This window comes from Hippichthys cyanospilos, chromosome 13 (genome assembly GCF_059441005.1).
Source record: "Hippichthys cyanospilos isolate Australia breed blue-spotted pipefish chromosome 13, RoL_Hcya_1.0, whole genome shotgun sequence".
Classification (NCBI taxonomy): Eukaryota; Metazoa; Chordata; class Actinopteri; order Syngnathiformes; family Syngnathidae; genus Hippichthys; species Hippichthys cyanospilos.
In genome coordinates, this window is record NC_142381.1 from 12300214 (window position 1) to 12312411 (window position 12198).

Consider the following 12198-nt stretch of genomic DNA (forward strand, 5'->3'; position numbering starts at 1 on the left):
AGTGTTTTTTGTGTCAATGGCGTGCTTATCTTGGGGAGGTCTCTTTGGTATTATTCCAGCAAGCGCTGACTAAAAACATACCTTGAATGCCAGGCCGCTGGTTGTTAATGTCTTTCTGCATGGTTGCTTTTCCTTGTGTGTCATAATTGACTTCAATTCCTTTCATTAGCCTAATGCGACTTTGTTGGACACAGTAGGGCTGAGTAGATGTTTCTTTTTAATTAAAAAGCATAATTCTTTTGAGGTTTTTTTTTTGCATTATACAAAACAACAGTTATTTTCTTTGTCTTTGAGATGAAAATAATATTTTTTTTTTAGTATTTGGGATGAAATAAATTATTTTTTTCAATGAAGTTTTGTCCTTCTCATACAGTTTCGATGCACAAATATCAACGTCACTCAAGATACACCAACGTTTAGAATACTAATGTAACCGTATTGTGTAATAAAATATACACCAGGGCATCTGTTATTGCCCTTTGTTAAAATAGCTGAGACATGTTTGCGTCTTCAAAAGGCCACAAAGGGACGAGAGGAGAAACCACAGGGGAGCGGAAATACGCAAGGGCTCTATCAAAGCATGTGACATTGCATTTGAAGATGCCACACGATGAGACAAACCTCGTAAACATGAGCGTGTGATTTTATGTGCTGATGTGCATGGAAGAGCAAGCGTTATTGATCGGGTGGTCTTTAAGGCGGCTTTGGGCTCTGGCACCACATTGATGTTTAGTCGGGAGTCGGAGGGAAGGGGGCTTATGTTGATTGCCCCCCAGGGACGTGAGAAGGACACAGTTTGGACACGATGACCCGCATGCATAAGAAACTCGGCTGAATCTTTTTTCCTTTTTGGACACTTTTTTTTTTTTACTACGAGCATTTATATGTAAAACATTTTTATGACATATCTCCCTGGTTTTTATTCGGTTTGAATATTGCAATGCAAATGACCTCACTGCTCATTAACTTTAGGCCCGAGTGATATATGTCGTCCACATCTGACTTGGGATGTGTCGCACAGGCCTGTTAATATCAAGACTCGGCACAATAATTATTTAATGTTCTCATTTGGTTCCATTGGGGGATCATGGATCAGATGGTATTTATTTAAGTCATCACAGTCTCAGGAGGTTGTGCGTAATTTAGCAAGTGGATGTCAAGGTCCCCGCGTTATTGGAATCCATCACTCAACCGGCAATATATAAGATCTGACAGGATACGCTGATTTCCGGCCAAGGCGATGGCTTGGAAATCAAGTTGCCTGCAAAAGCGGTCATGGTAGGCTGCTGGATTTGGAAAAGCTTCTTATGTTGTCACCAATCTGCTCTTATGGTCATCATGATTGAAGAAGCTCTCGACTCTGAAGGCAGTATGTGATTGTACGAAAGGGATGCTGCGCTCCAAAAACAGTTGGGTCAAAAGTAACCCAAATTGGGTCAAAACAGGAACCAACTCATGTTTTGAGGTATTTGTTTAACCCAAAACGTTGGGTTAAAGGAGTTAAAAAGGGATTGCTATGGGGGGGGGGGGGGGGGGGGTTGTTTTATGAGTTATTTATTTAACCCAAATATTTTAATATTTTTTTGGTCAACCAAAAAATTGGATCGTTCTTGGGGGGGGTTCATTTTAATTATTAATAGTAAATTCACTGATCATGGCCCTACTTATAAAAAAACATATTGCGCCATAAATTAAGCAGAAATTTGTTGAATATGACATCGATCCAATTACTAGTAACACATGACAAGAATGTATGTCTTGATAACTTTATTAATTGATTAATGACCAAAACTACCACAGATCAGCATTGACTTGAAAAAAAAAAAAAAGATCCAGCCCTAATTTTGCGCCAGCGTTAACAAAAAGAATAAGCTATAAGGTTGACAGTCTCTTTTTGACTCATTTTTGGTTATTCTTGACTCAACAGTTTTTAGAGTGTACTGCAGGTACATAAATAGATCAAACCCCATGCAACAAACTAAAAAAAAAAAAAAACAATCCACAAGCAATCAAACAATTGGGTTGTTATTCATTTCAACCAACATTTCATGTTCAAGGATAAAACCCAAAAGTTGTGCTGGGTTAAAATTAGTCAAATTTTGGGTCAGTCCTTTGTCAACCCATAATTGGGTTAGCATTTACCCAACTGTTTTTAGAGTGAGAAAGCCCATGTCCTACAGAGTTAAAAATGTTACCAAATGTAGCACATTTTGCATTTTCTCAGTGTTTGTCAAGTTTGGGAATTGTTCGTCAACATATTCAGGATTAGTCTTGGTTTTGCCATTGTCAAAGGACATTTTACACATGTTCAAAATTTGATTGCGAATCCATTTGTTCGCCATCATGCACATTCTTTGTGTAAACACACCCGGATGATCTTTCCTAGAACCTTCAGATCCTATGAGGTCCGAATGCATGTTTAACAGCGGAAGCTCAGCCGTGATGGGTAATGGTGCTAAGATGAAAATAATTGGTTGACGCTCATTGAAAGGTTATTGCACCCATCGAAGCTGCCAAGAGGAATATTGGACAAATTTACAGAGAAAATTGCATCAAGGTTGCCAATTCTTTTCACAGTAGCTTGGCTGAAATGGCGGGAAAGCTCAAGATGAGGTAGGGAAGGGCTGTGACAAAGGAGTGTTCCCGCAAAGGAACGACAAATGGCTTTTTTAATGGGAAATCAAGAATGTTGTTTTATCAACTAATGACTTTGAAATGGGCTAGACGTTCCCCAGCTAATGAAAATTAATTCAAAAGAGGCATCCTGGCTCCAGTGTCCTTCAATCCTGCACTTCCTCATGTTTGTTTGCATTTCCTTTTATAACCAGATGAAATCACTTTTTTTTTTTTTTTACTTTACTTTTACTTCTCTTAGATGTTGAGGACAAGCTGAAGCTCTAAAAGGATTATTTGCTGACATTATACCTCAAATTTATTACATGGGAAAAGGAAAAAAAAGCAGGAACTTACCTGTGTTCATTGCCAGTATTTACACTTAAAAAATGTAGTTACCGCTGCTAACCAAAACAGCAGCACCTACTGTATGGCAATTGGTATAAATGTACCCTGAGGATTGTTACCCTTGAAAATATGTCTGATGGGCAGTTAGGCGGAGACTTGCAATCAACACCTTTCTAAGGAGGATGTTATTGATCTTCTTATCTTCAAAGAGGCCTAAGAGAGTTGAAATGAACAAAGTAGTGACTTAATCACCGCAATCATCAAAAGTATCGGCGATTAGATCAGCTTATTTCGTTATGTTGTGCACTTTAGTCAATTTCAGGGTGCCTTTGCACAAACACTCCCTGTAAAAACCTGCATTTTTTTTCCCCACTGTTTTGCCTTGACTGTATTGTCTGTCAAGGACACTGACATGAGATTGGAGGACAACAGTGATGTCATGTCAATTACGCAGGTACAGTTCCAGTCAAAAGTTTTGAAACACCTTATACCACGACCCTTTTCTTCATTATTTAAAACAAATCTTGATTTATTTCTTGAGTCATAAGCGTTATGAAGAAATACTGAGGCAATTAAATGGAAAGTACATCAAAAGGGAATGTTTTATCATTGAGATTTTTCAAATAGGCACCTTTTGCCCTGATAACTTTTCTTCATTTTGTTATTTTCTCAGTCAGCTTCATGATGTAGATGTTTAATTTAGACTGACTGACTTTTAATTTTCAGCTGTCCATTATTAACTCCTTTGACCCTGCAATGTGTTTCGGAGCAGTAGAATTTGAAAGTCTTTTCCAATTTTTTGACGAGTACAGTACTGCATTTGAATTTGAAAATCTAGACCCACAAATGCATGGGAGGCTACAGTACATACTTGAAAGCACCCTGATTGTGATGCAGGTATTAATTTATTTGTGTTTTCAATCATCCTGACAGGAAAAAAAAAAACACTTAAAATGAAAACCTATTTGTGCTTTGAGCGGCTTCCTCAACGGCTTTCTTTTTTATTATTATACAATTTGTACACTGGCAACATCTCTACAGCATCTATAATCTCATTAAAAGTATCTAAAGTCACCACTTAACAGAAGACTTGTAAATATCAAAGACCCTTTTCAGACTCCCTTGCCCGTTGAACTAAAAGTGTAGAAAAAGCCATCATTGTTAGAATTTTGTTAAACATTCAGAGACGCAAAGTGTGGAAATTCAAGTCTCATCAGTCCTCACTAGATGACAACACCATCAAGGTTCCAATGGTAGGATCCAACTGGAGGCAAAAAATCCATCCTGAATCCACTTGGCTCATTTTTTATTTTTGGCTTTGAACACTCTCAAGAACTGGAAGATGCTCTCGAACGCAGAGTTCATTTGCACTTTCAAGAGGAACGCTCTTGCTCCTCGCCAAAACGGCGGAAAATCCTGGCAAAATCCATAAAAAGGTGGACGTGCTTTACAAATTGGCGTGGATGTCCTCGTGTCGCAGCACTTTGTAGGTCACCCAGTAGAAGATGTTGAAGATGAGGAAGCTCAATGGGAAGACCGCTCTGGAGATTGTGTCGATGCGCTTGGCCCGGTCCACGAAGCGTTTGTGGAGGAATTCTCCATCGTGTGGCGTCACGGGAGGCGACGGGCCGAAGACGGTTGGCCCCTCCACCACCGTGCCGTCTTTGGACTGCAGGCAGTGGCCCAAACCGTAACCCCGGAAATAGAACCCGCGGCTCTCCCGCAGCATCTCTTCATCCTGTGGAGTCGAGCAGAGAGATCACAGAGTTACACATGACTGCGAGAAAAAGTTCATTTAGATTAGCAAAAGCTACTAAAAACGAAGCTAAATTTTTTGCTAAGTACTTATTTGGATAAAGAGTTGCTGGAGTATGAAGGCGTTGCACAGCTATAGCAACTAAACTGCTAATTTGTAATCAGTGGGGAGAAGATGGTAAAATCATAGCTTTGCACAGCTCCTCTTTTGGGAATTGTGAGCTCTGTATTGTGACCAGACGCCATTTAGAGACTTTTAAACAATGAGTAATGGCGTGCATCAGGCTCTGTCTATAACATCAAATTTGACCTAATTCACATTTTCTCATCTAGCAAAGTGGAATAGGCAAATCCTAAATCAGTTTGGACAGAAACACCCAGGAGATAGTATAATTTGATGATTAATTTTAACAAGTAAAAGTTCAGGTTGTGCTACAAAAGCGCCGAATTTGATGCTTGAGGGCCAGCATACCAAATGAACAAAAACCAAACAGAACCTATGTGAGGATATTGAGTGCTATAATGCTAGCGTGTCCTTGAGTCAGTCTTATTTCTGAATTACAAACCCATATTTTGTACTCTATATACTGTATGTTGGCATATGAAATGTTAGCATGTTAGCATTCAGTTGATTTAATGTTGTTTTTTTTTTTTTTTTACCCTACAGTTAGTGTGTTGCATGTTATTGTTTAGGCAAATGTCATTTAAAATATAATACTTTTTTTTCTAGCACATCTGCCTCACAGTTTAGGGACCCGAGTTCAAATCCACGTGGCTCCAGCCTGCCTGTGTGGAGTTTACATATTCTCCCCGAGCCTGTGTGGGTTCTCACCGGGCACTCGGTCTTCCTCCCGCATTCCAAAAACATGCATGGCAGGTGAATTGGACACTCTAGATTGTCCTTAGGTGTGATTGGGTGCGTGAATGGATGTTTGTCTCTTGTGCGGCGGTGTCTCTCGCCTACTGCCCAAAGACAGCTGGGATAGGCACCAGCAGGCCTGCGACCCTAATAAGGATAAGCGGCTACAGGAAATGGATGAATGAATGAAAAAATAAAGGCCAAAAGTATGGGTGCATTCTATAAACGGTAACTTAAAGATTAGAATTTTCTTCATTCGACACCATTTGAGGAAGATTGACCTGTCTGCCACATAAGTGAATTTTTATTTGAATCTGAATTTTCGTCCGGATTCTTACTGACAATAATTACCATAACAGGATGAGTTAGAAGGCGGATGTCATCTGGCTGTTAGCAGCCAGTGCCTGTTGCAGCTAACAACAGCTCGTGTCAGTGGAGGTTGTAATGGCATTATTAAGAAAAAAAGAAGTGAGCACACTCAACCAATGTCTGAGTCCATCCTTGTTCACACACAGGAATATTACTAAAATAGAGAGGATGACGTAAAGGTTATGATGTTTCCATCTGATTCAATTAAAAGTGTTAGAGAACTCGGAAAGTTACTTCACTTGACTTGTTTAATAATTGTTGTCTTTTGGCATATACACACAATCATTCGCTTGGTGGAACACAGATTGCGCACAACCTCGGATATTTATGGCAAAATGAACTTGAGCTGCATCGCAGCGAAAAGGAAAAACTGCTTCGAGTGCATCCCCCGGTGCATCCTATATTTGTTAGAAATGTTATAGTAGTGCACAATCCCTAAAAACAGGCAAGACAATAGGATAAAGTGAAAAAAAGCTTACATTTATAAAGAAAAGAAACACACAAGGTCAAAAATGGAGGATTGTCACACTAGTGCGGGCTCGACACAAATTACTTGTTAGGGGTAACTTGAACACTCATCACGGTCAGTACGTTAGTGAGGATTCAAAGTTGAAGGTTCACACAGGGTTCACGCTTTACCCTGATACAGGCGCTGCAGTGATCAGTCACATTCCTGCAGGTGGTATCGCTAGCGGGAATGACGTTCACGTTCTGCAACGACTCGACTCTCCCATTCTGACAGGCGAGTTCCTCCAAGACACACAGTTGCAACCATTATTATTATTATTATTATTATTATTATTATTTATTTAAAAAACACTTCCCTTCTCAGGAAAAAAAGTGTCATTTCATGGATCCTATTGTCCACACACGACCATTTGTAAAGCTCTAACCACCTAATTCTGGCTTTGTTTACTGCATGAAGTACGATAACCAAACAGACAAACGTTTTGTAATAAGGCTTCATTTTAACCAGGGATATTCTTCCATATGGCTAAAAAACATTGCTTAAAAGAACATGCAAGAAGCATATTTCCTTGTCTATAAAATCACGGAAAGAACATTCCAATCAGATTAGTACAGTGAGTACAGACTGAGCAACCTGCAGAGGGACGGTTGGGATACTTTAACATGATTTATTACTGTGTATTCTCTGTTGCTTCCATGCAGGACACGCTCAACGGGGGAGAAAATAAATAAGTTGATTTTACACACCTCACATGCACCTCTTCAGAGTTCAGCATTACAGGGATCAGCTTGTAATAACAGCCGCTGGGGTTTTGATTAGGTTTGCCAGCAAAGTCAATAAAACGTGATCAAAACACACAGTTGGAAATAAATGAGGTTTTGAGTGAAGGCTGAAAGGTTTTTAACATGATATTTTTTGTTTATGAGTGTATGTGTGTGTTTTGTAGCTGCTGAACTAATTTAAAACCAGCTTCTTTCTGTTTAAAGCTAAGTTATGTATTTATGAGAAAACGACCACTTAAAATTTATGCTTGTGAATCCTCACATTGTATCCCATCATGATTTTCAAATTGTGTGTTTATAAGGTTGAAAGTCAGGTTCTGTTAAAGATGGCAGGTCAAAAAAGTCATTTCTAAGTCTGTGTTCTGCGTGTCCCCACTTGTCTAACGGTGTCAGATAGATATATTATTTGTGATCAACTAAAAAGTCACAGTTAACACATTATGATTTCTAATCGCGTTAATCATATTTTTCATCTCAAGCTTTCTGTTCTTTGCATGCTGATTCGACCCGATTCTCTAAAGGAAAACGAAAACTCTGGTTGAGGGTTTTTCTCAAAAATGTTTAGGTGGGATTAAAAAGAGATTCTTAGACCAGTTAATTACGTATATTAGTTTCAACTGTTTTAATATGCTTGAGAGCACGAAGTAACTCAGTATTCTGATTACAATTGCATTTGTTGATAATGAATTAAGAAGAAAAATCCCCCCATTTTTATCCATCTCGGGGCGGCCATTTTGCCACTCATTGTCAACTGAAAAGGACATCGCAATGCCTATCGGGTTCAGCTTGTGAATGTCACATGACCAAATCTAGAAAACAGTTGAGCTGTGACGGTGCTTTTTAAATATTATTTCTAATTAAGAAGTATGAAATTCCTTTGAATGATATTAAATCAAATAATAAGTCATAATGTCTTACTCTATCAAATGTTGTTTAAAGAGGATGGTTCTACAAATATAAGCATCTTATACACAATCGTAAAGACTTAGTGCTTCTCAATTCTGCAAAGCCCCTCACAGGAAAAAGAACCCGCACCACACACACACGCACACACACACACTTGCCAACCTGACTATAAATATGATCATTATCTATATAAATTGAATAAGTATACATAAAACTGTATCAAATATTGATAAATGTTAAGTACTTTTGTACAGCATTTATACAGGTTACATATTAGTCTAAAACTGAAAAAAAAAAATAATCAAGTGCATCAAAGTGCCTGGAAAAAAATGATACTAATCCTTATTATATTGCAATTACACTTCACATGTTAATAATGAAGCGTTTTACCTGGGGTCATTCACACCCTCCCTGGCATTGCCTTATGCCCCTTGGGGGACCCCACCCCATGATTTGAGAAGGTCCGACTGTGCTCATTTTTTTTGTGAAATTTTACTTAACAGACCAGACAGTGACGCATAAATGTATATTCTACATTTAGGTTATTTAAGCCAGGTTGCATCTTGTCAAACGTTATATCAGAAAGAAAAGGAAGGTAAAAGCACAAAAGCACATCAAGTGTCAGCGGTCACCATGGAAACAAGGTGCAGTTAAAAACTCTTTTCCATGTGATATGACAGCCAGTCGTAGCATATTGATGTTGTCACTTCCTGGAAATATACGGCGGTTCGCCGTAAAGGGAAGCATAAGTCAAAGTTATGGAGCTTTTTTTACATGCGGTCTGCAGCTTGTATTTTTTTTCCTTGCCAAAGTGTTAAGGCCCGCTTGATTTACACTCACGATTCTTTGCTGCCGCTGCTTTTTCCTTAGCCTGATGAACTCCTTGTGCTGCCTGGAGACAAAGTTGACCGCCGCGTACTCCAGCAGGGCGGCGAAGACAAACAGAAGACAAACCGCCATCCAGATGTCAATGGCTTTCACGTAAGACACCTGCGGAAAACACGCGCGCAAGGTCACGGGAGGGTTTGTCAATAGGCGATCAATGAGGTCGGAGGGAGCATCTGCGCCCCGACTCGACACGCTTTTCTCGCTTGGCCTAGAATGGTAATGAGTCAGTGGGATTCTAGGGCAGTTGACACATAGCCATGAGACAGGTCACGCTTAGGGCTCGGGGAGATCCCCCGGACGAGTCGCTCACGAGAGCAAGTGTCACGGCGCATCAGCAACGGCCACTGAATGCGTGTTGCGAGTAGATTTCATCCAATGGAGTGGCACTTTGCTGACTGTTACAGACACGAATACTGAAGTAGCGGAACTAAAAAGAAAAATGACGCACCACCATTGTTTCCCTCATCTGCGGGTAAACAATAAATGCGTGGGAATTAATATTCACATTTTTAACAGAGGCACCATGCTAAAGTACTGTAGTTGGCAGGTATGCCTCAAAGCTCTGAGGCCTGTAGTAAAAAAAAAATCTACTCTAGGCTTCCTGTGTTGAGCTTGCATGATCTGCATGATAAAACAGTTGGGTTCAAATAACCCCAATATGAGTCAAAAAAGAACAAATCCGATATGAGTAGATTTGCCCCCACTTTCTGGATTGTTGAGCACAAGTAAAGCCCAAAACTGTACAAGATAACCTTTTGGGGGAAAAATGTTACATAAAACAACCCAGGTCATTGGGTCCCAAAATTGGATAATTTTGAACCCACCTATTTTTAGAGTGTAGTTTGCTTCAATATTCACCATAGTCAGTGGAGTGTGTCAATGGAGACTCAAAAAAGGCCTTCTCTCATCCAAAGCAGTGATTCTCAAACTTTTTTCAACGTGAAATATATTGTTTTTTAGCAAGTCACTCCTTACTTTGTGCAGCGTTTTGACCATTTTTGGGTCATTTTCTTCCACATCATTCTCACAGTATTTTAACCGAGAGACGGCACACTCGCGGTAGTGTTGCGCCATTTTGAACTTTGACATGTTATCACCATCTGAGTGGAATTTCAGCCCCCAAGTGTCTTCTTTCAATGCTTTCCCTTTGTTGTGAAATGCCCTTGGTTTAAAGATAACAGGATTGGACAAAAACAGCCCATTAGTTTGTTATGATTGTTTCTTCATAAAAAATCCTTATGATACTTGCCGATTTTTAAAAATAATTTACTAGACATAGTCGTTTAAAAAAAATGTCTTACAATAAACAGCACGATTAAAAAGTAACCCTATTCAAACTTCCAACCACTTTTAATCAATCCGAATAGAAAACAACATAGATTTGTTTCCCGTACATCAGGGAACACAAACACAATAAAGAGTAAAAATATGACAAGCTATTAACCATACATAAGTATTTTAAAATAGGGAGTTACTTTTCGGCAACCCTGTGTACATGTTCATTTTTTTAGCGCCTTACTTAAAACTCCAACTCACTTGTAACTCAAATGAAAACAAGTGATATAGAAAATAGACAGGACAAACGTCTTAGGAGATTTACTTAGTGTATTAAGTATACGATAGCTGTTTTATTTTAGATATTCATTTCATGGGTAAAATAAAAGCCTCTCAAACCTCACCGTGCGAGTATAACATTCAAGGGAGTCTTTAAACTCTCTACTCATCTTTATTGATGCCGCATTTTTATTCATGGCATTATTTAAATGTTGTTGGGTTGCTGGGTGATTGTTTTGAAAGCCCATCTCGGAAACATCGCACATCTGCATAAAAAAAACTATAAGCCAAATAACCCAAATCTATTCATAAATCTTATCATAAACTGTTTGTCACTCTTCAGAACAAAGTTTATGGTGCTTTTTGTTTTACGACCAAATGTGATGTTGAAATATAAGAACATGGGCAGACTTCCATTAGTAATGAAATGTATTGGACGTAGTTAAAACATATTGAACGGAACAGGTGTCTCCATCGTGTTTGTGGTCACGAACCCTGATTATAGCCGATGGCGTGGAGAAAATGTTTTTCTCCACCATCTGTCAGGATGCTGGAACATTGCTAGTACTTTATGTGCTGTGAAGCAGGTGACAGTTAGGATTGATTTTGTGAATATGGATAAGAACATGAAATGTACTCAGTGAAAAACGATGTGCAGAAATTTCATGACCTAAAATGTGTGATTTCTTGTAGATCATAACTTGGTTTGTTACATTCATTGGCTATGATTGGCGATTTTCAATTGAGCTCGAATGAAGCTCAGTCTCACAAGATTTGTGAGTGAACCATGTCCCTCCGCCCAAAAAGTTTAAAATTGCCTATAAAGCAATACTTTTGTCTAAATGAAACTCCTCACTTACTCAAGAACGGAATAAGGTAGAAACATACTTCTTTTTATGACTGAAGAATAGAATCTAATCTTTTGTATGGTATTTTGCATCCACGTAGAAAGCTGAGTGAAAACAGCTCAAAATCATCTGGCACTCTAGCAGTTGCCTTTTCCGAAAACCGAAAGAAGCACTGAAAGAGTTAATAGGGCAAATGATTTAAAAATCTGTATAATTTTGTAAACTGTGATGTCATTCAACAACTTAGAGGACATTCAGAGTGCATTGTGTAGCACGACGGTGCATTCAGGGTGATTTTACAATATAGGAACTTTCAAACAATGTACACCACACCATATATTGTTGTTTGTAACAGTACATTTATTTTTAACAGTTCCGAATATTGTCTAGAGATATGACTGTGACTAGAACAGACAGCATGTGACCCAATGCAACCTTACAACGCGGTCATAATTTCACGTTATGTGTCTTCGTCTTCAGTTGTCAGTGTAGTCGTTAAATCCCATGAGGCGGAAATTCAGTTGCCATGGTTACATGCTGCAGTCTCACACCCTAAAAAAACATTGATCCCCTGGCCAATCAGGCGGAACATGTTTGCTTTTTCAGATGACAACAAAACAGTCTGACATTGTTGTCACGCAGAGTACAATATGACCTCATCATCTTGCTGTCCTCACCTCACTCGGGACATCTTGTCCTCTCATATTTTTTGTCCTGAGCCTTGTCCTACATTCATGCAAAGTCACAATTTCATCATTGAACCTCGCTACACACACACTTCACAGTGCCCACTTTCCATTGTCTTTG

At 39.0% G+C, this 12198-nt stretch overlaps 1 protein-coding gene across 2 annotated transcripts in view; it reads right to left on the reverse strand.

Moving 5' to 3' along the window:
* Window positions 1-1752: 1752 nt before the first annotated feature.
* The window catches only part of glra4a (glycine receptor, alpha 4a), a 45764-nt gene continuing 35318 nt past the window's right edge, over window positions 1753-12198 (reverse strand). Inside the window, exons 8-10 of one of the 2 annotated variants that reach the window (XM_088430859.1) lie at window positions 8942-9091; window positions 6584-6694; window positions 1753-4699 (exon numbers count right to left, since the gene is read on the reverse strand). In XM_088430859.1, coding sequence (XP_088286985.1) covers window positions 4409-4699; window positions 6584-6694; window positions 8942-9091 — 552 coding nt within the window. In that variant the 3' untranslated portion in view covers window positions 1753-4408. The remainder of the gene's footprint in view (window positions 4700-6583; window positions 6695-8941; window positions 9092-12198) is intronic. The other variant, XM_088430861.1, reaches the window with a different exon arrangement.